Source organism: Salvelinus alpinus, chromosome 2, assembly GCF_045679555.1.
Source record: "Salvelinus alpinus chromosome 2, SLU_Salpinus.1, whole genome shotgun sequence".
Classification (NCBI taxonomy): domain Eukaryota; kingdom Metazoa; phylum Chordata; class Actinopteri; order Salmoniformes; family Salmonidae; genus Salvelinus; species Salvelinus alpinus.
In genome coordinates, this window is record NC_092087.1 from 40,294,342 (window position 1) to 40,319,257 (window position 24,916).

Sequence of the window (24,916 nt, forward strand, 5' to 3'; positions counted from 1 at the left end):
GGTATCTTTCCCAGATGTCTGGTGAAGATACTTACCTGCTGTAAAATATACGTTTTAGAGGTTTAACATGTGAGCCTCATAACAGCCTCTAATAACAGCATGTGGTCTACAGTTGAACAAAAACCTGTTTGTGATTGAAAATAACCTTGCTATGGCTGTAATGGCTGGCCAGTGTGCCCTTAATCCAGAAATCGTTCTCATATGACCAGGAAGATTTAGAACAGGACTGGCTCTCAGTTACCATGACAATATCTAAAGCCAAAGAGCTTTGGAGTTAGTTTGCTCTTAAAAGTTTAAAGTGTGTGTTTTTTTTATGTTCTTCACCTTCCAAAAGCACAATCTGAGACTTATAAAAAGATACACAATACACATTTTTCAAACAGCATGAGACAGGAATGTTAAGTGAATTAGCTGGCATTTGTGACTTTACATACAGATGGAACACACACACACACACACACACACACACACACACACACACACACACACACACGCAAACACACACACAAAGACTGCTTTGTTTTAGTCATTTAAATGTTATTAGGAGATTGCAAAAAGGACGACCTGAACTCATGTAACTACTACATTCCGGAATAAAGGGGAAATTAGAATTAAATGTCACAAAACAAATGTTTATATTTTTAGGAATCTATATAAGTCTCATTGGAGTAATTACATTTGAACCATATTCTAGTCTTTTATGATAATCTAAATATAGGTCAACAATATCGAACAATTGTTACGGACTCATTATGTACAAATCTAAGGTAGTTGAATGAGAAGTTGATTGTTTTGACATTCAATGGCGCTGGAGCGTATAGAGGCCGTTTTACGGGATCCTGACCAATTCTGCTGTTTTGTGTGTTTTGTTTGCGCTGATCTTAACACTTCTTGTACATAATGTTTCCGCCCATCGTTTCCTATAACCTTAAAAAGCTTCTGGACATCAGAACAGAGATCACTAACCTCAATTTGTATGAAGATTGATATCTCAACGAGTCGGCGGCACAGGACATACTGCTCACCCCAGACCAGGCCCTAATCCCCGACAGGTGGAAGAGAAAGAGACGGCGATATAGAGGCCAACGTGCGGGTACCCTGATGAAACTACGCAGAGGAGAAAATAAACAGCCACAACCATCTGTTCTATTGGCAAATATACAAATCACTGGAGACCTGAAGATGGGACCTGAAGAACTGTAATATCCTATCCTTCTCGGAAACTTGGCTGAACAAGTAAATTGATCATATTCCAGCTGGTTTTTCTATACATCGGCAGGACAGAACGGCAGCGTCGGGTAAGCTCAAGGGGGGTGATGTGTGTATCTTTGTTAACAACAGCTGGTTCGCAATCTCTAATATTAAGGAAGTCTCGAGGTTCTGCCCGCCTACGTTAGAATACCTCATGATAATCTGTAGACCATACTATTTATCAAGACAGTTTTCCGCTATAATTTTCTTAGCTGTCTATTTACTGCCACAAACCGATGCTGGCACTAAGTCCACACTCAACGAGCTGTATAGGGCCATAACTAAATAGGAAATAGTTCACCCAGAGGCGGCACTACTGGTGGCCAGGGATTTTAATGCAGGAAAACTAAAATCCGTTTGAACTGATTTCTACCAGCATGTCACCTGTGCAACTAGAGGCGAAAAAACGACATCACCTTTACTCCACACACAGAGTCGCATACAAAGCTCTCCCTCGCCAACTTTTTGGCAAATCTGACCATAACTCTATCCTCCTGATTCCACCTTACAGGCAAAAACTCAAACAGGAAGTACCAGTGGCACGCTCAATACGGAAGTGGTCTGATGAAGCAGATGTTAAGCTGCAGGACTGTTTCGCTAGCACAGACTAATATATTCTGGGACACATCTGAAAGCATTGAGGAATTTACCACATCAGTCACCGGCTTCATTACTAAGTGCATCATCGACGACGTCCCCACAGTGATCGTACGTATATATCCCAACCAGAAGCAATGGATTACAGCCAACATCCACACTGAGCTAAAGGCTAGAGCTGCCGCTTTCAAAGAGTGGGACACCAGTGGAGGCTGCTGAGGGGAGGGCGGCTCATAATAATGGCTGGGATGGAGAGAATTGAATGGCATGTAACACACGTAAACCATGTTATTGCTGTATTTGGTACAATTCCACGTATTACAATTCCACCTATTACACTCCAGCTATTACCACGAGCCCATCCTACCCAATTAAGGTGCCACCAACCTCCTGTGCGGGACACCCTCTGCCCTCTGATGAACATTCAAACAGGAAAAGCTTCAATTGAGGACTGAGATCGAATCCTACTACACTGGCTCACTCACAAAGCCGCAGGGCCAGACGGATTACCAGGACGCGCTGACCAGATGGCAAGTGTCTTTACTGACATTTTCCTCCTCTCCCTTACCCAGTCTGTTTCAAGCAGACCACCAGTCGCTGTGCCCAAGAACGCAAAGGTAACCTGTCTGAATGACTATCGCCCTGTAGCACTCACATCTGTAGCCATGAAATGCTTTCAAAGTCTGGTCATGGCTCACATCAACACCATCATCCCAGACACGCTGGAGCCACTCCAATTTGCAAAGAGCCCCAACAGATCCACAGATGTCGCAATCTTTATTGCACTCCACACTGCCCTTTCCCACTTGGACAAAAGGAACACCTATGTGAGAATGCTGTTCATTGACTACAGCTCAGCGTTAAACAACAATGGTGCTCTCCAAGCTCATCACTAAGCTAAGGAACTTGGGACTGAACACCTCCCTCTACAACTGGATTCTGGACTCCCTGACAGGAAGCCACCAGGTGGTGAGGGTAGCCAACAACACATCTGCCACACTGACCTTCAACAAGGGGGCCCCTCAGGGGTGCCTGCTTGGTCTCATCCTGTATTCCCTGTTCAAAGTTGTTGATGAGAAAGCATATAGGGAGGAGGGCAGTGTGGTGCCAGGACAACAACCTCTCCCTCAACGTCAGCAAGACAAAGGAGCTGATTGTGGACTACAGGAAACGGAGGACCGAGCACGCCCCAATTCACATCAACAGGGCTGCAGTGGAGCGGGTTGAGAGCTTCAAGTTCCTCGGTGTCCACATCACTAAGGATCTATAATGGTCCAAACACACCAACACAGTCGCGAAGAGGGCACAACAACTCCTCATCCTCCCCAGGAGGCTCAAAAGATTTGGCATGGGCCATCAGATCCTCAAAAAAGAAAGTAAAACAATTAAATAAAGGATACATTTAAAAAACAAAAGTTATACAGCTGTACCATGACTGGCTGCATCACCGCTTGGTATGGCAACTGCTTGGCATCACTGGGAAGGAGCTCCCTGCCATCCAGGACATCTATGCCAGGTGGTGTCAGAGGAGGGCCCTAAATAAAATAAATAAAAAACTCCAGCGCCCAAGTCATAGACTGCACCAAGTATGGAACCAACAGGAACCTGAACAGCTTCAACCCACAAGCAATAAGACTGCTAAATAGTTAACCAAATAGCTATCGGACTATCTGTAGTGAGCCTTTTTGCAATAACTTGTTTTGACACATCAACTCTGTACAGCTACCCCCTGTATCCAAGTTATTGTTACTCATGGTGTATCTATTATTACATGTATTATTGCTTGTTTTACTTTCTCTAGTTTACTTCTCTCTGCATGTTTGGGAAGTTCCCGTAAAACAAACTTTTCCCTGTTAGTCCACACCTGTTGTTTACGAGGCATGTGATGAATAAAATTAGATTTGATGTTGCTGCATTTGTGGGCGGAGTGCGCGAGCGCTGAAATCGTTGCGCACCTGTCAACTGGACACTGGGTAGGTGATGCAAGATGATGGCGAGTGTCTTTAATGTGATCTGAGTTTGTTTTTCGGCGACTATTAGGGCAACAGAGTCACTTAAAGAAGGCAAAAATAAATAATTAAACCAGGGAGTCATTGAAGGAGTTTGTCGTGGCAGCGTCACAAACTTGGGACCGAATAACAACATCAAACCAAAGGTGAATTCATGTAAACAAAATTAATAACGATTTTTTTTGTCCTCTGCTCTTCATTGCAACCAACTCAGACTATTGTTTACTGTACTTTAAGCGCGCAATGGCTTCTCCGGGTGCCACTTCGAGTCCTTTGAGTATCCTGGCTCCCAAAACGAAGACAAAGAAGAAACATTTTGTACAGCAGAAAGTGGAGGTGTTCCGAGCCAGTGACCCTGTTCTAAGCGTCCTTATGTGGGGAGTCAATCACTCGGTACGTCGATTAAATCAAAGTTTTTGTTGATGTTGTTATTATTATTATTATTATTATTGTGTGTGTTCTAACAGTGTAACGTATCCACTATCTGCAGATTAATGACCTGGTCCAGGTGCCTGTCCCCGTCATGCTGCTTCCTGATGACTTCAAAGCCAATACCAAGATCAAAGTCAACAACCATCTCTTCAACAAGTAGGCTACCTTATTAGACTACATACAACTCCGTAAAAATAGATATATTGATCCTTGCTCAAGTGGAGAATTAATAATGTAATCTGATTATAAATCCCCTTCTTGACTCAATTGTTCCAAATTTGTCACACAATCTCTGCCAGGGCCGGCTCTAGCCGTTTGGGGGCCCTAAGCAAGATTTGGTGGCCCTTTTAGTTTTAAAGTTAATTTCCTTGAATTTTACACATTTTTCCATGGGGCGTAGAGTAAATGGTGTTGTTTTATAGGCCTAGTGCAATCAAAAATGTTATTTTACACACTGAGGTTGGAATAATACTGTGAAACTGAGAACATGATGATATTGGCCTATTAGTGTAACAGCTGTTTGAAAAGACCAGCTGAAATTTCAGCCTGTTTTGGTGGGATGGATTATTGGTCTTCCATTATGACAGCACCATGCTGTAAATTAGTTAATAGACCAATAAGAGTTCCAAACCTCTCTGACAATATTAGCTCATTTTCAGTTTTCCCCTTCCCACCCAGACCACTCCCAGACAGTCCTAGCAAAATTCTTGCTTGAGAAATTCAAATCAAATCAAATTGTATTTGTCACATGTGCCAAATACAACAGGTGTAGACCTTACAGTGAAATGCTTACTTACAAGCCCTAAACCAACAATGCCGTTTTAAGAAAATACCCCCAAAAAGTAAGAGATGAGAATAACAAATAATTAAAGAGCAGCAGTAAATAACAGGGGGCTATATACAGGGGGCACCGTTACAGAGTCAATATGCAGGGGCACCGGGGTCGAGGTAATTGAGGTAATATGTACATGTAGGTAGAATCAAATCAAATCAAAGTTTATTTGTCACGTGTGCCGAATACAACAGGTGTAGACCTTACAGTGAAATGCTTACTTACAGGCTCTAACCAATAGTGCAAAAAAGGTGTTAGGTGAAAAATAGGTAAGTAAAATAACAGTAAAAAAGACAGGCTATATACATTAGCGAGGCTATAAAAGTAGCGAGGCTACATACAGACACCGGTTAGTCAGGCTGATTGAGGTAGTATGTACATGTAGATATGGTTAAAGTGACTATGCATATATGATGAACAGAGAGTAGCAGTAGCGTAACAGAGGGGTTGGCGGGTGGCGGGACACAATGCAGATAGCCCGGTTAGCCAATGTGCGGGAGCACTGGTTGGTAGGCCCAATTGAGGTAGTATATACATGAATGTATAGTTAAAGTGACTATGCATATATGATAAATAGAGAGTAGCAGCAGCGTAAAAAGAGGGGTTGGAGGGACACACAATGCAAATAGTCCGGGTAGCCATTTGATTATCTGTTCAGGAGTCTTACGGCTTGGGGGTAAAAACTGTTGAGAAGCCTTTTTGTCCTAGACTTGGCACTCCGGTACCGCTTGCCATGCAGTAGTAGAGAGAACAGTCTATGACTGGGGTGGCTGGGGTCTTTGACAATGACACCGCCTGGTGTAGAGGTCCTGGATGGCAGGCAGCTTAGCCCCAGTGATGTACTGGGCCGTACACACTAGCCCTTGTAGTGCCTTGTGGTCAGAGGCCGAGCAATTGCCGTACCAGGCAGTGATGCGACCAGTCAGGATGCTCTCGATGTTGCAACTGTAGAACCTTTTGAGGATCTCAGGAACCATGCAAATCTTTTTAGTTTCCTGAGGGGGAATAGGCTTTGTCGTGACCTCTTTGGTGTGTTTGGACCATTCTAGTTTGTTGTTGATGTGGACACCAAGGGACTTGAAGCTTGGGACTTGAAGCTCTCAACCTGCTCCACTACAGCCCCGTCGATGAGAATGGGGGCGTGCTCGGTCCTCCTTTTCCTGTAGTCCACAATCATCTCCTTAGTCTTAGTTACGTTGAGGGATAGGTTGTTATTTTGGCACCACCCGGCCAGGTCTCTGACCTCCTCCCTATAGGCTGTCTCGTCGTTGTCGGTGATCAGGCCTACCACTGTTGTGTCGTCTGCAAACTTAATGATGTTGTTGGAGTCGTGCCTGGCAATGCAGTCGTGGGTGAACAGGGAGTACAGGAGGGGACTGAGCACGCACCCCTGTGGAGCTCCAGTGTTGAGGATCAGCGTGGCAGATGTGTTGCTACCTACCCTCACCACCTGGGGGCGGACCGTCAGGAAGTCCAGGATCCAGTTGCGGAGGGAGGTGTTTAGTCCCAGGATCCTTAGCTTAGTGATGAGCTTTGAGGGCACTATGGTGTTGAACGCTGAGCTGTAGTCAATGAATAGCATTCTCACATAAGTGTTCCTTTTGTCCAGGTGGGAAAGGGCAGTGTTGAGTGCAATAGAGATTGCATCATCTGTGGATCTGTTTGGGCGGTATGCAAATTGGAGTGGGTCTAGGGTTTCTGGGATAATGGTGTTGATGTGAGTCATGACCAGCCTTTCAAAGCACTTCATGGCTACGGACGTGAGTGCTACGGGTCTGTAGTCATTTAGGCAGGTTGCCTTTGTGTTCTTGGGCACAGGGACTATGGCGGTCTGCTTGAAACATGTTGGTATTACAGACTCAATCAGGGACATGTTGAAAATGTCAGTGAAGACACCTGCCATTTGGTCAGCACATGCCCGGAGCACACGTCCTGGTAATCCGTCTGGCCCCGCGGCCTTGTGTATGTTGACCTGTTTAAAGGTCTTACTCACGTTGGCTACGGAGAGCGTGATCACACAGTCATCTGGAACAGCTGATGCTCTCATGCATGCCTCAGTGTTGCTTGTCTCGAAGCGAGCATAGAAGTGATTTAGGTCGTCTGGTAGGCTCGTGTCACTGGGCAGCTCGCGGCTGTGCTTTCCTTTGTAGTCTGTAATAGTTTGCAAGCCCTGCCACATATGACGAGAGTTGGAGCCAGTGTAGTATGATTCAATCTTAGCCCTGTATTGACGCTTTGCCTGTTTGATGGTTCGTCGCAGGGCATAGCAGGATTTTTTGTCTGCTTCCGGGTTAGAGTCCCGCACCTTGAAAGCGGCAGCTCTACCCTTTAGCTCAGTGTGAATGTTGCCTGTAATCCATGGCTTCTGGTTGGGGTATGTACGTAAAGTCACTGTGGGGACGATGTCCTCGATGCACTTATTGATAAAGCCAGTGACTGATGTTGTGTACTCCTCAATGCCATCGGAAGAATCCCGGAACATGTTCCAGTCTGTGATAGCAAAACAGTTCTGTAGTTTAGCATCTGCTTCATCTGACCACTTTTTTTTTTTTTTTATCCCCTTTTCTCCCCAATTTTCGTGGTATCCAATCGCTAGTAATTACTATCTTGTCTCATCGCTACAACTCCCGTACGGGTTCGGGAGAGACGAAGGTCGAAAGCCATGCGTCCTCCGAAGCACAACCCAACCAAGCCGCACTGCTTCTTAACACAGCGCGCCTCCAACCCGGAAGCCAGCCGCACCAATGTGTCGGAGGAAACACCGTGCACCTGGCCCCTTCGGTTAGCGCGCACTGCGCCCGGCCCGCCACAGGAGTCGCTGGAGCGCGATGAGACAAGGATATCCCTACCGGCCAAACCCTCCCTAACCCGGACGACGCTAGGCCAATTGTGCGTCGCCCCACGGACCTCCCGGTCGCGGCCGGCTGCGACAGAGCCTGGGCGCGAACCCAGAGGAATGACCACTTTTTTATAGACCGAGTCACTGGTGCTTCCTGTTTTAATTTTTGCTTGTAAGCAGGAATCAGGAGGATACAATTGTGGTCGGATTTACCAAATGGAGGGTGAGGGAGAGCTTTGTACGCGTCTCTGTGTGTAGAGTACAGGTGATCTAGAATGTTTTTCTTCTGGTTGCACATTTAACATGTTGATAGGATTTTGGTAGAACTGATTTAAGTTTCCCTGCATAAAGTCTCCGGCCACTAGGAGCGCCGCCTCTGGGTGAGTGGTTTCCTGTTTGCTTATTTCCTTATACAGCTGACTGAGTGCGGTCTTAGCTGTCTGTGGTGGTAAAGTATGTGTAGCCATTTGATTAGATGTTCAGGAGTCTTATGGCTTGGGGGTAGAAGCTGTTAATAAGAAGCCTCTTGGACCCAGACTTGGCGCTCTCGTACCGCTTGCCGTGCATTTGCAGAGAGAACAGTCTATGATTAGGGTGGCTGGAGTTTTGACAATTTTTAGGTCCTTCCCCTGACACCGCCTGGTATAGAGGTCCTGGATGGCAGGAAGCTTGGCTCCGGTGATGTACTGAGCTGTACGCACTACCCTCTGTAGAGCCTTGCGGGTCAGAGGCCGAGCAGTTGCCATACCAGGCAGTGATGCAACAATCAGGATGCTCTCAATGGCTTTTACTAAGAAGCTATTTTTGTCAATGTTTTAAATTAAAATGGTAAAAAAATCCCTGTAAGGTACTTAATTATTACCCTGAAATGATTTGATAGTGAGATTTAAAAAAACAGCTGCATTGGACCTTTTTTAAGTCATGTTTTTAACCAATTATACACATTTTGCCATGGGGCAGAGAGAAAACATTGCAATTTTCTAACACATTTCATGCAATTCCACTCATTTTGCCAAGGAGCAGAGAGCATACAATTGCAGTTACTGCTAATTTCTTGCAAATATACCAATTTTGCCATGGTGTGGAGATACATTTTTGCACATTTTAAAGCTAATTTACTACATATGTAGAAAACTACCAGTCTAAACATTGTTTGGTGACATGGCTAATTGAGTGGCAGTCAGTGACTGACATAACAAGAGAAAAACTGCTGATGCACAACCAAATTTTGGAATTGCACATGGTTTATTCTACTATTCTTAGTAAGTTGAGACCCCGACTGAGTTCCTAAAAAAAACATGTTTTAAAAAATTTGGTCGAGGGCCCTCGGCCGCAACGTGGACCTAAGAGAACGTTTATGTTGCTTATGCCTGGAACCGGCCCTGATCTTTGCCACAAACCAATTTTCTGTTCTAGCAATATGTGCATATTAGAAGATAGGTTTGTCTATGTTTATCTGAATTTCAAAGGCGAGCACTACCTATGAAGCTGCATTCTGTGCAGAGATGTGAGAGGGAGTGTTTTTGGGAAACACTGCTACCTAAAGCATTGTTGAGAGCTTTGGAGCCTTGCAGGTTTTGTAAGAAGGAAGATTTACAGTAAAGTGCTCATACTATTCTAAAAGAGAAAGAAATGTCCGGTGTGTGGACCATAGCAGGGATTGTTTAATCTCTCGGTGCAGCTCAGCTCACACAAACACCATGACGCTCAATGGCTAAGTAGACAGCGCAATTAGACTCACGATGACATGTCCACTGAAAGGAATGTGAAAGGAATCGGACACACAGAGAGAGAGTGTGTGTGTGTGTGGGTGTGTGAGACGCACACAGAAGTGACAGAGATGAGTCTAATTTAAAAAAGTGTATTCTTGTATTTGTCAAAGGCCAGAGATTGGCTGCTCTGATGTCTCATTTTGTGTTGTTATTGTACAGTGGGGTCCTGCATGTTTCCTAGGCAGAGACCGTAAACTGTATAAACCTCAATGAGATTTGGTAGATTTTTAAAATCCTTTAATCTGGTCAGGAATTCAGGCCCTGGTGGAGGATTGCTCCCACTTTACTTTGTTTGGATTCTTTTTCATTTGCACAAGAATGAGAAAGTCCTTTGAAATAATTTTGGAATGATAGGCACAGTGGTTCAGATATCGTAATATCAATCAGATGTTCTCAGAAATGCCGTCCTCTATTATTAATCCAGTTATTATTGCAATGCTATTTTTACAGTAGCCCTTGGACTGCAAAACTTACTCATCCAAAATGGTTATTGCACGGTGGTGGTTGCAACAATATAATTGATTTGAGCTTGTCCTCAGATTATTCTTCAATACACTATTCACAATATTAATCAGTTATTGAGCTCAGTTGTACAAGTTGCTCATTCCGATCCTTGTATTTACAGTTTGTTCTCTTCTCTGCTTTCCTCCCTAAGTTGTAGTACACAGCTGAAAGCACTTGGGAGAATGATTAGAAGCGTGTTGTCCCGTTTCTGAACAATGAAGTGTGAAATTCCTGCCTCAAGTAGGGAGAGGAGAGGGAAAGAGAGAGGGAGATGCAAAACAACATGCAGAATAGAGGCCAAATGATATCCATGTCCTCGTGGTTAATAGTTGTAGTGCATCAGGTCATTAAGTTGAAGTCTGGTTCTGGTGTTTCTCATGTTTGTCTACAGGATGTAGAATTATAGTCCTAATGTTTGTGAATGTTGAATTCATATAGGCCTAACCTTATAAAACCCATAGAATTAGAATGAGTAGAAGAGGCATCCCCATTCGTTCTACTTGTATGATCGGTAATCCAGAAAAATAATATAAAGCTGTAATAAACATCAATAGTTACACTTTTGATCTCTATTATTTGTTTCTCTACAGAGAGAATCTTCCAGGACATTTCAAGTTCAAAGAGTATTGTCCACAGGTGTTCCGCAATCTCCGAGAGCGCTTTGGAATCGAGGATCTGGATTATCAGGTATGAATACCCACACACAGGCAAACATGGTGAGTCTTTATAAGCTCTGTGGCTTTGATGGCCTACTAGAAAGGGGGTAGGTTTGAATGGGGCAGTTTTAAATTTGCATGAGGTTGGCATAATATTTGCATAGATTGGTTGGTAGGTAAGGTCTGTGTGTTCACTGCATGTTTTCACATAGTGGTGTCTTTTCATTGTCACAGGTTATGTGACATTAATAGGGACTCATGTATGATTTGGGGGAGAGTTGCCATTCAAAGGTGATGGAATTTTACTGGTCCGATGCCCGTTTAATCAGTCATATCCCAATTTTCTTCTAAGAGATGCATCTACCATCTGTTTTGATGTTGTGTTAGAAAAACATGAACTCCACATTAATTTACGTTTCAGTCATGAAAACATCTGTTAGATTTTGTGGTTAACCATCCCCTTTATGTACAGAGATGTAAAATGTTTTCCATAGCATTGCACTTCTCTTAACTTCATATCCCCTCTGATACCCAGGCTTCTCTGGCACGCAGCCCTCCAGTGAAGGACGGGGATGGTCACGGAGTGGGGCTGCTGCTGACATCATATGATCGCACCCTGAAACTCAAACAGATCTCCAGTGAGGAAGTGGAGGACATGCACAACATCCTGTCTGAATATCACCAGGTAACAACACTGGCACCCTATTCCCATCTGGCAACCTATTCCCTTTAGTACACAACTGTGCAACAGTGAGAGTGCAAGCTGGTCCTGGAGACTCTGGAGATGGGTGTTTTTAAGCTTTTGTTCCAACTCAGCATTAAAGTGATACTTCGGGATTTCAGCAATGAGGCCCTTTATCTACTCCCCCGGTCAGATGAACTCGTGGATACCATTTTTATGTCTTTGTGTCCAGTATGAAGAAAGTTGGATGACTGGAATTCTATGGGTGTCTGCTAGCATGCTATGCAGCTGATTCAATTAGTGATTATTTCAATAATCAAATTTATTTATAAAGCCCTTCTTACATCAGCTGATATCTCAAAAGTGCTGTACAGAAACCCAGCCTAAAACCCCAAACAGCAAGCAATGCAGGTGTAGAAGCACTGTGGCTAGGAAAAACTCCCTAGAAAGGCCAAAACCTAGGAAGAAACCTAGAGAGGAACCAGGCTATGAGGGGTGGCCAGTCCTCTTCTGGCTGTGCCGGGTGGAGATTATAACAGAACATAGCCAAGATGTTCAAATGTTCATAGATGACCAGCAGGGTCAAATAATAATAATCACAGTGGTTGTCGAGGGTGCAACAGGTCAGCACCTCAGGAGTAAATGTCAGTTGGCTTTTCATTCATTTTCATCCGATCATTCAGAGTATCTCTACCGCTCCTGCTGTCTCTAGAGAGTTGAAAACAGCAGGTTTGGGACAGGTAGCACGTCCGGTGAACAGGTCAGGGTTCCATAGCTGCAGGCAGAACAGTTGAAACTGGAGCAGCAGCACGGCCAGGTGGACTGGGGACAGCAAGGAGTCATCAGGCAAGGTAGTCCTGAGACATGGTCCTAGGGCTCAGGTCCTCCGAGAGAGAGAGAGAGAGAGAAAGAAAGAGAATTAGAGAGAGCATACTTAAATTCACACAGGACACCGGATATAACAGACTGACCCTACTGCAGCATAAATACTGGAGGCTGAGACAGGAGGGGTCGGGAGACACTGTGGCCCCGTCCGACGATACCCCCGTACAGGGCCAAACAGGCAGGATATAATCCCACCCACTTTGCCAAAGCACAGCCCCCACACCACGAGAGGGATATCATGTGTTTTAGTGCTGGGCTGGAACAATGCTCTGCACGTCCTGTACTGTAGTTGAGAAGCAATCTCATATACAGATGCAGCATCACACTTAAATAAAATAACGGCATACTTTATTAAGCTCACCTCACCCACATCGTCCCTGGTTCTCCCTCTCTGCCAGCACATAGTGACGTGTCACGGCAGCACACTGCTCCCTCAGTTTCTGGCCATGTACCGGGTGACTGTGGAGAGTGAGGACACCTACCTCATCGTTATGAGGAACATGTTCAGCCACAGGCTCAACGTTCACAGGAAGTACGACCTTAAGGTATCAATCAATCAATCACATTATTTTATAAAATACCTTTTTGCATCAGCAGTAGTCATAAAGAAAGTCCTATACACTTTTTCAATACATCATGTTTAGGATATTTTGAGTGCAACCACATTTTTTTAAATTTGAATTATGTAACAACATTTAGCCCATATATTCAGGTCACTCATCACTGTTCTATGATGTTCCATGTTGTGGATATGAGGTATATTACTGGTTTGGGCTCAGGATAAAGTTAGTCTACTTACAATAATGTGGTTATATTGAGATTATGCTCTCACACAGACGGACCACTAGATGGTATACTGGTGTCGTTACCCATTCTGTCCACAGTAGTTTTGCTCAGTTCCACCATAGATGTAATTACTGGCAGTGAAAGAAAGCAACCCGGCTCTCGCCCCTGGTTAGAGAATAAGGCAGCCTCACAAAGTTACACATACACACACACACACACACAGGGAAACTTAATTTACACACACTAGAACATAGGTACATGGGGTTGGTTCTGAAAGGTACAGGGAAAGGAATAATGAATATAAACATATAGGCTACAATGACTATAGCAGAGTAACACATGGGTATGAATGAGCTTCAACACTGTAATGGCATAGAACTGGAATAGCTCAATATGAAGGACTGTATATGATAATACATTGCAGTGATGAGCAATAGCAACCATAGTTAATAACTGTATATGATGATAGATATAGTAGGCTATTACAAAGTAAGGCACAACAACGACTGTAATCGACTAGTAGATGGTGAAGGTTATAACACAGTAACAAGTATCAAATAGAGTGTAAATAGGAAACAAGTAAATAGCCACTAATAATTGCAGAGAGCCAGTCTCTGCGGTGTCAGCCAGACATAAACAAGTAACACAAGCTGAAAAATAGTCCTACAGCGCCCTCGGCAGGAGAATTGGTAACAGGCAGGTTTGTAAACAGAATGTGTTCTTTTATCAGGGGTCTCTGGTGTCCCGTGAAGCGAGTTTAAAGGAAAAGGTAAGATCATAGCAAAATCTCCAAATGGATTTATTTTCAAAAGTGAGTTGTGGGATATCTTGAAATTGATCAACATGTAGATCCAAATTGGTTATCTTATTGACTTGCTCCCTCTCGCCTCTTTCTCATTGTGTTTTCAGGAGAAAGAGTTGCCCACGTACAAAGATGTGGACTTCAGGAATAACATGCAGAAGGTTTATGTGAGTGAGGAGGAGAAGGAGAGGATCATGGACAAGCTCAACAGAGACGTGGAGGTGAGTGTCCGAGACATGGCACAGCATCAGTTGCACAGCAGTACAATATGCATCATTGCAGAGTGACTGGCTGAGAGGGATGCCCCAGTGTGGGTTGAGAGGGAGGAAAGATGAACAGACAAATGTGACTGAGCTGTTGTAAGTGGCTAACTGTACTATGTTTGTCTCTTCTTCTGTGTGTGTGTGTGTGTGTGTGTGTGTGTCTGTCTCCCTTTCTCTTTCCAGTTCCTGGTGCATCTGAGGATCATGGACTACAGCCTGCTGCTGGGGATCCACGATGTGGGCCGGGCGGAGGAGGAGGAGATGGAGGAGGAGTCGAATGATGATTATGATGCGGAGGAGGAGGAGGAGGAGGAGAACAGCCTGACTCCTGCTCCTGCTGTGGGCTCCTATGGCACCTCCCCTGAGGGCATCGCTGGCTACATGAACTCCTTTAAACCCCTGGGGCCCGGGGAGTTTGACCCTTATGTAGACGTCTACGCCATTCAGAGTGCTGTGGGTGAGTCCCCATAGAGATCCTATAATTAACTTCTAGAATTAAAGTTTTCCTGACCAAGATGGCAGATTTTTAGGCATATTGCTAGGATGACAATTTACGTTCTAGTGTCCTATTTAGTTCTGAGCCCCAACAAGTGAATTTTGTAGCTGATCAGAACAATGATTCAAAGAGGAATGGTTTCTTTTTTTATGTCTTGGATGTTTTGTATGGTCATTGATGATCTAGCTGTTGGATACATTGATATAAACCATGGCATTGTTGAATACTTGTTTCTGATTGGCTTGAAGGGCATTATTTCCTTTTATACAAATGGTGGTTCTAATGCTGATTGGTTAACCTCATTCTAGCCGGTGTCTATTCCATGAGTTACCACCGGCTACATCTATGACGTTAAATGCCTATTTATTCTGTTCTATCTGACTGCGCAATCCATTGTCTCATCAGCCCAGCCAGACAATTTCTAAACTTGATCATCACTATAAAACACATCTAGACATTGTCACATTTCTTTTAGACTAACATTTAGTTTTCAACAGCGTACATTTGTATAAACCTTGATGTCTGTCTCTCTGACATTTGCAACATTGTTTCAGTATTCAAATTCGATCTCCAGCCGTCCCATAGTAATGAACGTGTCCATAGTAATGAACGTGTCGGGAAGATAGACAGGCAGGCACCGTTTCTCAGCCAGTTGAAATCATGAATCAGCTGGCATCATTTTTATGGATTATACAAAGAAATGTCAATTGAAAAAAGGTAAAAAGAAACAAAGTTTGCAGTCTTTCCTGCTTCAGTTTGAAGTGATTGTGTTAACTGTGTTGTTGGCTAGCTCCCCTGAATAACAGTGTCCTGATGAGAGAGCACATGTTCTATGCCAGGTGAAATCACACCTCATTAGCTCATTCTTATGGATGTATCTAAATGTATCTGAAAACCGAACTGATAGAACAAACGACCAGCCGGCTTGGGTAGCAACCCTAGATTTGCGTTGGGACTATATCTTGTGGAAGGATGAAATGGTATGAATAAATTCATCAAAATAACGTTTTTAATGAAAATATGTCAATCATTATTTGAATATGTTGGTAATCCGTTGTATAAAAGTGATAATGCCCTCGAAGCTGGTGTTTGGAGGATATATTGCCGACTTTGTCTCGGGCCTAACAAAACCTGTGCCAATATATCCTCCAAACACCGGCTTCTCGGGCATTATCACTTAAATAACACACAGTATATTTGCACGGTAGAATTCAGTGACTGTAGTTCATTCTTATGTTCTATGTTTGAGGTGCTTTTGAAAGCAAAAGTCAAATTGAAAACATTATTGGCCTTGTTGAATTAGATTTTAATAATAGCAAACTAGGAGTGATGTTACTGTTTGGTTACTAACTACTGTCGCTATCTAGTAAACTTGCTAGCTACTTCACATTTCTAGCGGCAGGGTCATTCCTAATATGCGGTTCCTTTTCTGTCCCCAGGAAATATCAGTTCTTATTTAGTATAAAATTTGGATTCCAAAAGGCTTTAAATATAAGATCAGGTGTCCTTTACCTTAACACCAAAATATGGATCCTGAAAGGGAATTTTCTGCATTTTAAACACTTTTTGTCAGTTAATGTAGGTATTTTTGCCATGTCTCCAGATGTTATTTATCAACTTCCACAAGAAATATAAGCCATAAAATAATAAAATGTTTCAAATCTTTCTTCATTATTTTCTAGTCCTAGTTAATCTCTTTCATCAATAGTTTTTCATGATTATTTTATGTAAGATTTTCTGTATCTCTCTGATATCACTTTCCACCCTGTTAGTTTGTTGTAATTCTCCATTTAAGAAAACGACCCCTTCCTACAATGGCACCACATTCAAGAAGTGTCATCATTTCTTTGGTGGGAAAACTATGGTGCAAAGCTAGATAACTAGAAACACTTAGTTGTATCTATTTTTCCATGTTTCATGTTGTTAGTCTGTATGTCCCACTCATAAATGTCCACCCTGTTAGGCTAAATTATAGACAAAATATGTTTGATAGAGAAGTTAAAACCCTGTTCAAGTGTTCACCGTTAAGTGCCTGAGCTTGACCAATATGTTTTTCTGAAAGTCAAATGCAATTTTTCTGATAGAATACAAAACAAAAAGGTAAAATATATATTTTCCTAAGGTGAGGTCCAAATGCCACCGCATTGTAGGAATTGCCTGGCAAATGTGTTAAATTATAGCCATGGTATAATCAACTTTTTTATTTTACCAGGTAAGTTGACTGAGAACACGTTCTCATTTACAGCAACGACCTGGGGAATAGTTACAGAGGAGAGGAGGAATGAACCAATTGTAAGCTGGGGATGATTAGGTGACCATGATGGTATGAAGGACAGCTTGGGAATTTAGCCAGGATGCTGGGTTAACACCCCTACTCTTACAATAAGTGCCATGGGATCTTTAATAACCTCAGAGAGTCAGGACACCTGTTTAACGTCCCATCCGAAAGACAGCACCCTACACAGGGCAGTGTATATCCCTGGGGCATTGGGATATTTTTTAGACCAGAGGAAAGAAGGCCTCCTACTGGCCCTCCAACACCACTTCCAGCAGCAGCTAGTCTCCCATCCAGGGACTGACCAGGACTAACCCTGCTTAGCTTCAGAAGCAAGCCAGCAGTAGGATGCAGGGTGGTATGCTGCTGGCTAACTTGTGGCTCTATGCAGCTCCTTCCACATCGTTCATTATTTTCCATAGAACGCATAGACTCTTGTTGATTAACCTTTAGACACAGTGATGATGAGGAATAATGAACTTGTGGGCACAATCCGAACCTGAGATACCCATGACTTACTTACTTGATACTGCATCAATGTGTCAATGAGAGATTTGTGTGAAAATGTATCATGTGCATCCAAATTCAGTTAGGATTTGTCTCATACTGTATTACGCCGTATACAATACAGTAGCTCCATGTATACCTCACAGTCAGTAGGGGAGTGATGATCGTCTATCCACTGTGTGATAGCCTTGTCTTGCTGCTGTAGGTGCACCCCAGAGGGAGGTGTACTTCATGGGTCTGATTGACGTCCTGACCCACTATGACACCAAGAAGAAAGCCGCTCATGCTGCCAAGACCGTCAAACACGGGGTGAGTGACACACGGATGTGTGCATGCCTGCAATAGAGTTGTGAGTATAAATTCTGAACTGTACTTTAGAACCTTTTAGGGGGTAGGAAATACCCACATTTTTCAATTGTTTTTCAAGATGTTTTCTATCTGAAAAGTTAAAGTTGTTGGTTTATCAATATCTGTATTTGGCATGTTGTGTTTTTGTCATTCCTAGTCTGGAGCAGAAATCTCCACCGTTCACCCTGAGCAGTACGCCAAGAGGTTCCGTGAGTTCATTGCTAAGATCTTTGCCTAGCTTACCAGAAAACAGCTACATCTACAGTACCATGGCCGACTCAATACGAAAAAAACTCCCCATTTAGTACCTTGTTGTTACAATTCATTATCCAACAGATACTGTATTTGATTCTAATATTTAACTACACTGCTTTTTGATTTCATGAATCAATTCAAGTAGATGATTTTGTATATATATAACTACAGAGCAAATATACAGTATATTAACTAAGAAATATACCGTTTTTTAAAAGCTATTTATTTAATTGAAGTTAAAAAAGTACTAGCTTTGCCACCTGTGGAACACGAGAGAAACAACATCGTCACATGCCTCGAGTTCTGGTTGACTGGAATTTTGGAGACCTGGCAGAGTTCTATTCGCTGTGGAAGTCTGACAACAGAGTGCGTTTGAATGGCTTCTGTGACGATGGGAAGAGAGAGAGCATTGTCTTTGTGGCATGCTCTTCTAGCTGATTCTCTGACTGGATGGAGGCACAAAAGGACAAAGTGACCGTAGCGATGGCTATTAATTTATGGACACACATACTGAACTGGTATTTTAGAAAGACTGATCGATGTCATTGTTTGCCTAGATTTCCTTAAATCAAAACAAGGTGGAGAAATGCTTTTAATTCTTTTGAAATCACTGATGTATCTTAATATATTGGGAGTGGCTCCTAATCCGTGAGCGGATCTTTTATTTCTGAGGCTCCGTATCCGTGAGTGCGCAAATTCTCGCAGTATGTCTCATTCATTTTCTCATGCTGAACCCAGATTAGATACATGGCTAGTTAAATCAGAATTAAATGGCAAAAAGATGATATTCGCAATGTCACTAAGAAAAAAACAACCACTACAATGTCAATGATTTTGTCATGAGTTCAGTACCATTTGCTTGATTTTGCGGACCCATGACTAAGGTTTATCCTCATTAGCTAGCTAACATTAGCATGCTAGTGTTAGCTAGCAAGCTGTAGGCAAGTCCATTGGAAACCGATGCAACCCTGGTGGCTATGTGGCTTGTTAGATGACCGGTAGTGACAGTGAGGTCCATATGAGAGTCAAGGCTCTAATAAGTGCCATCGTGCACAGAAAATACTGTTTGATGAACTAGCTAAGTTAGCTAACAAGGTATACCAGTTATCATGTTAACTAGTTTTGCATGCATGGCAGGACCAGTGTTGTCCAAGATGGTAGATCGTCTCTGGTGATGTGTCAACATTACAACCACATTACAACCTATGGGACGCAAACATTCCTGCACATACACAGGTATCGGATTACAATAAGAAATATTTCTCAATATATTGCATATTTAGTCCACAATTTCTCTGACATTTGGCTTGTAGTTCTTGCACAACAAAGAAGTAGAGACCGTTTTCAGGGACCTACCCAATCAAAACAAACAGTGAAATTATGGTTAGGGAGAAATCAACCATACGACCGCTACTAGGTGTCAATGTATCCCACAGATCAAATTGATTTCAACAGTACTTAATAGAGTCCACTAACTTGCTGCACTGGTGTAAAAAGTCACTATTGCACATGATTTTCATATTGACATATCTGGGACATTTTGGAGAACACTTATGGATCTGTTAGACACATACACACATCTATGTATTTTCTCTGTAAATGGATTTGCATTTCTTGGGTGAGGTGGGGCTAACTAAATAAGAAATGACAATCCAGGACAAATAGAAATACAGCCTGCTTTGTGATATCAAATGCCTTCTTACATTTTAAGATGGGGTATGCAACCAAGCACACATGAAACCATTCATGAAGACAAATGATTTGAAGTACACCCCTGCTGAGTATAAACAATAAAAATGATTATAGATGTCCCAAAATAGATTGAATGGGCTTGTAATTCACACAGTTCTGATGAAAAATCAAGTGCATTTGATGTAAATATAGGTATACAAGGACATCTAGTGGTCAGCAGGTTTTTCATCCTCAGTCACTAGCTGTCATAATTGTGTATCCCTCCTTCACAAGCTTGATGTTTCCTATGCAACAAAAAAAACATTGATGCACTAGCATGCAATGACGCAGGTATTTACATTGCAACATGTATTGTCATTGACTAAAACAAAATATAATTGTATGAGAAACCGTAACACTTCAATTAATAGCCCGGGCGTTTATTTTCTTAAATCACTGAACACAACTGCCTTTTATTAGAGACATGCTTCTATTTGAGCCAGGCATCTATTTCCTTAATGCACACAGTTTTTGCAAATTTGCATAGTTAATTGTTTAATTCCAGCATCCACTTCCAGCATTTTTATCAATTTCTTCATTTCCTGCACTGTGTTATCGTTTACAAACGGTGTCACGTTTATTTTGTGTAAGTATTCCACTATAAATACAACTTTTTTTTTAACAAAAATTTTCTCCACTTTGCTGTGCATTTTCGGCAGTTATTACTTTCGCCACTAGAGACGATTTCTAGCGGTCTGTGTTCCCAAAGTTGTTGACTGTTTTTGTGCTTGCCAGTTAGCTAGCAGTGCTCAGCTGTTAGCAACCAATGGCTAGCAGTTTCTTTCTGGTGATAAAAACAGATGATTACCATCATTTCTTTGAGACATTACTGAATTATTTAACGTAACGAATCAAAGGTTAAACCTCAAACAATTCATGGTAATCTCAAACAGGCAGTGGTGGAAAAAGTACCCAATTGTCAAACTTGGGTAAAAGTCAAGATACATTTTTAATAGAAAATGACTCAGGTGAAAGTCACCCAGTAAAATATTACTTGAGTAAAAGTCTAATAGTATTTGGTTTTAAATATACTTATATATCAAAAGTAAATATACTTAACTATCAAAAGTTGAAGTATAAATAATTTCAAAATTCCTTACATTTTTTTTAGGCACACTCACGGATACGGAGCCTTAGAAATAAAAGATCCAGTCACGGATTAGGAACCACTCGCTAATATAATTTGTGCAAATTACATTAAATGTTTCTTTAAATCTATGTTTGAGTTGATATCTACTAAATTATCTGTGTTACATTTTCGGAAGTTCTGTCTCTCCCATAAATCCAGATATCCTACAGTAAGGTGAGTCACAGTATTCCCAAAGTTCTTATCATATTTTATCAGAAATGTAATTTAAAGCATAGACCTAGCAAATTGTCCAGTGTTAAATCAACACTGACAGTGTTAAATTTAACACTGGGCCCGTGCCTACACGGGTCCATACTTTTCAGTGTTAAATTAACATTCATAGCCATTTAGCTGTCTTGCTGTTGCTAGCTAATTTGTCCTGGGAGAAACACTGGGTGTTTTTTTTTATTACCTGAAATGCATACGGTCCTTTTTTTGATGGATCTTTGTAATTTTGAGTCATAGAAAATTGTGTGTTCTCTACTTCGACAATTAATCCACAGATAAAAAGGGAAACCTAGTTTGTTTTCTTTGGTTAATCTCTTCTCGTTCATCTTTTTTGGATTTTATATGGCGGTTGGCAACCAAATTTAAGGTGCGTTACCGCTACCAACTGGACTGGAGTGTGGACCTCGTTCATCTTTCAATCACCCACGTGGATATATCCTCGTAAAAACGAATGAGTATATAAGAGAGGTGGTACTTGCAACGAGTCAAACGTCTAAAATAGAACGGGCTCATATAACCAACTTCTATTTTAGCACCTGGCTACGAAGATGCCCACGACTAGTGGGCATGAAATTATTGAATATGTGTAAATCACAGGAGGTTGGTGGCACCTTAATTGGGGAGAATGGCTCATGGTAATGACTAGAGTGGAATGGTATCAAATACATCAGGTATTTTGATTCCATTTCCTCCGTTACAACCATTATTATGAGCCATTCTTCTCTCAGCAGCCTCCTACGGTGTATATTTATTTTGCAACGCTCGCACACGTAACATGGCCGGTTTGGTCAGCATGTAACACAGTAGCGTTAGGAATATTATAAGTGCAAGTTTTGGGGAATACTATGGTATAAAAATGAACATATAAATGAACATTAAATTCTCTGGCAACAGCTCTGGTGGACATTCCTGCAGTCAGCATGCCAATTGCACACAAACTGTGGCATTGGGTTGTGTGACAAAACAGCACATTTTTGTCCTTTTGTTGTCCTGAGCACAAGGTGCACCTGTGTAATGATAATATTGTTGAATCAGCTTCTTGATATGCCACACCTGTCAGGTGGATGGATTATCTTGGCAAAGGAGAAATGTTCACTAACAGGGATGTAAACAAATTTGTGCACAATTTGAGATAAATAAGCTTTTTGTGCATATGGAACATTTTGTGGATCTTTTATTTCAGCTCATGAAACATGGGACCAAGACTTTACATGTTGCGTTTATATTTTTGTTCAGTATGTAATTCCTTTTGGAATCCAGCCAGCGTTAGGACATCCGACAGTTGGAATTGTTTAATCACCTGCAATAAATCTAACTGATTGGATAAGTTTAGAAAAATAGGTTATTTATCTTTGTAGCATAAGATTAATCAATCAATCAATGTGCATTCAAAAACACAAATATAAGAACAATCCTTAACATTTCCACCTGCAGTAGAGCATGCTGATAATGGTGGATGTGGTTTTGATGGGAATGTTATACTCCACAGAGTAAAACTGACACACTCACACTTAACACTGGTTATTAACACCAACACTGGGGTTATTTTACACCACTGAGTGTTAATTTCATATTTACAAAATTGATTTTACTCCGGAGTCAACAATAGAAATGTTATACTGAAAAATAAACACTAGGTAACACTGGACAATATTCTGTGTAGAGGAATATAATGGTCTTGAACATCCGATAGGGATGTCATTAACATGTTAATGCCTTCCAGTAAACCACCAAATCCCACACGGCAGGCAATCACAGTGCAATCTGATTAACAGTGTAACAGTCTGATTTACTACAGGGATAATAAGGATGGACAGACATTTCCTACCCAAAGCATTAACCACCCACGCATAGTGTTGAATGGGGAGGCACCACTAAATGGATGGAATACACACATTGAGCCATAAAAGCTGGACAGAGAGTCAAACTGGCTCACCATGTCCTTTCCCCAGATACGCCTCCCCTCTCAAGCTTCCTAGAATGATTTCATTGTGTATTTGTGTGTGCATGTAACCAGCGTCCTAGTGCTTCCTTAGCAGCTTTGCTTTCTCGCTCAACTTGCCTCTCGACTGGGCTTGAACTAAGGTTGTCTGTCTCACAAACACTTTCCATTACATGTACATTGTTTTTGTGTGCTTTGACAGACATCACACAAACGCCTTCATGGTTTTTAGTCCTTCAGTGTAACATCCTTTAGAGGGGGGTATTTCCTTTAACATTCTCCTCAGAACAGCAGGCCTAGGGTCAGAGGTCACAGATTTTATTGTCCTCACCTTGTATATCATAAATCTGCTGACACGTTTTCCTGTTGCACTAGGGAAGATCAACAAAATAAGTAGGTATGGGGAACAAAGGGAATTGCTGAGTGAACACCGAGAGGTACACAGGGGTTTGAAAAGGTGCGGCGCTTTTTTCTAAGAAAGAGATTGAAACAAATCCAAGATAAATATCCTCTGCGTCTGTTTGACCTGAGAGAGATATGGGATGAGAACTAACTTTGTTACTTTCTAACAAGCACTGTTTTAATTTAATTCATTCGCACCAAAGAAAACAAGTGAAAGACAAAACCGTACAGATAAACTGGTCAAAATGGGTTGCAGGTGAGGTTGGAAACCCGAAAGGCCTATATTAAAACCAATATACAAATATAAGTACAAATAAAGCCTGTTCAATCAGTTAAACAGAGAATGACAATTATACATATACATGATATACTCAGCATATTTTACAAGAAACAAGAACTGGTGTCTATCATTGTGCAAGCTTTATTGTAATTTAAAAAATGAAGTTGCAGCAGAAACTTGTGCTTGAAAAAAATCTGTATACTCTTTACGGTTGCTGTCAGTTTAAACTGAAAATAAAATGCTGTTTTGAAACTACAGAATGTACTCTGTAAAACTGACACAATTTAATTGTTATAGATGTTTAGGTGGCAACATTATTTCAGGGGTTATAGAAGACAACAATAGAGGGCAGCAGTATTTGAACTGGGTATGGCAGGATCTGAAATAGCCTAATGTAGCTGTGGAATAATAGTAAGATGAGCAGTCTTAGAGTATCTTGTGATGTTGGGCGAGACATACTGTAGCTACTATGTACTGGATAAATTGGTTTGTGGATGTAAAACCTCCATAGCACTGTCTTTCCTGACGCAGACACCAGTAATGACTCTGTAGAATTTCAAGATGCTTCATCCATTATTTTCTAAAACTCAGTTGCAGTCTTGGTTAGGGTGACAGTCTTTGAAAACGCTAAGTATCTCCTCAACCCCTGATTCTGCCCTCTCAGCACAGTTCTCTTCTGAAAGCACTGCTAAAGGTCAACTTCCCCTTAGAACCAACTTCTGATTTTGTGGCATCGATAAGAGTCGGAAACATAAATTCCAGTGTAAGAATTGACTACAAAGTCCGTCTCGTCCAAAGCTGTGCTTTGTAAGTGAGTGTGTCATGACTTACTGAAGAGTTGGGTATGGATTAGGATCATGCCCACTGGCACAGTGCCAACTGACACGAGAGAAGCAGCTGTGCTGATTGCGCTCTATTCAATCATAGCAGTCAGATCCTCCAGACAGTGAGACAGACCTGCCCATTACGCAGTGCCTCAGACTTGGTTACATAAGACTATACGTCGCCTATGT

At 41.9% G+C, this 24,916-nt stretch overlaps 1 protein-coding gene across 3 annotated transcripts; it reads left to right on the top strand.

Annotated features, from left to right (window-relative positions):
- Positions 1-1,706: 1,706 nt before the first annotated feature.
- On the top strand, positions 1,707-22,438 carry LOC139561517 (phosphatidylinositol 5-phosphate 4-kinase type-2 gamma-like). 3 transcript variants are annotated; one of them, XM_071378724.1, is made up of 11 exons: positions 1,707-4,003; positions 4,095-4,250; positions 4,348-4,445; positions 10,827-10,923; positions 11,428-11,577; positions 12,858-13,004; positions 13,976-14,014; positions 14,155-14,268; positions 14,494-14,767; positions 17,794-17,937; positions 18,094-22,438. In XM_071378724.1, exons 2-10 carry the CDS (start codon positions 4,101-4,103, stop codon positions 17,931-17,933), a joined length of 1,209 nt encoding a protein of 402 aa, XP_071234825.1. In that variant the 5' UTR covers positions 1,707-4,003; positions 4,095-4,100; the 3' UTR covers positions 17,934-17,937; positions 18,094-22,438. The 3 variants fall into 3 exon arrangements, with proteins under 3 accessions (XP_071234825.1, XP_071234816.1, XP_071234807.1); XM_071378706.1 differs by having other exon boundaries at positions 1,709-4,003; positions 17,794-17,897; XM_071378715.1 differs by having other exon boundaries at positions 1,708-4,250; positions 17,794-17,897.
- The last annotated feature ends 2,478 nt before the right edge of the window (positions 22,439-24,916 follow it).

Excerpts from the sequence above, each read along its gene's own strand:
- LOC139561517 (XM_071378715.1), top strand. The coding sequence starts at position 4,101 with ATGGCTTCTCCGGGTGCCACTTCGAGTCCTTTGAGTATCCTGGCTCCC. Across the intron at positions 13,005-13,975 it reads ACAGGAAGTACGACCTTAAG|GGGTCTCTGGTGTCCCGTGA; the intron begins GTATCAATCAAT and ends TTCTTTTATCAG. Across the intron at positions 14,269-14,493 it reads AGCTCAACAGAGACGTGGAG|TTCCTGGTGCATCTGAGGAT; the intron begins GTGAGTGTCCGA and ends TTCTCTTTCCAG.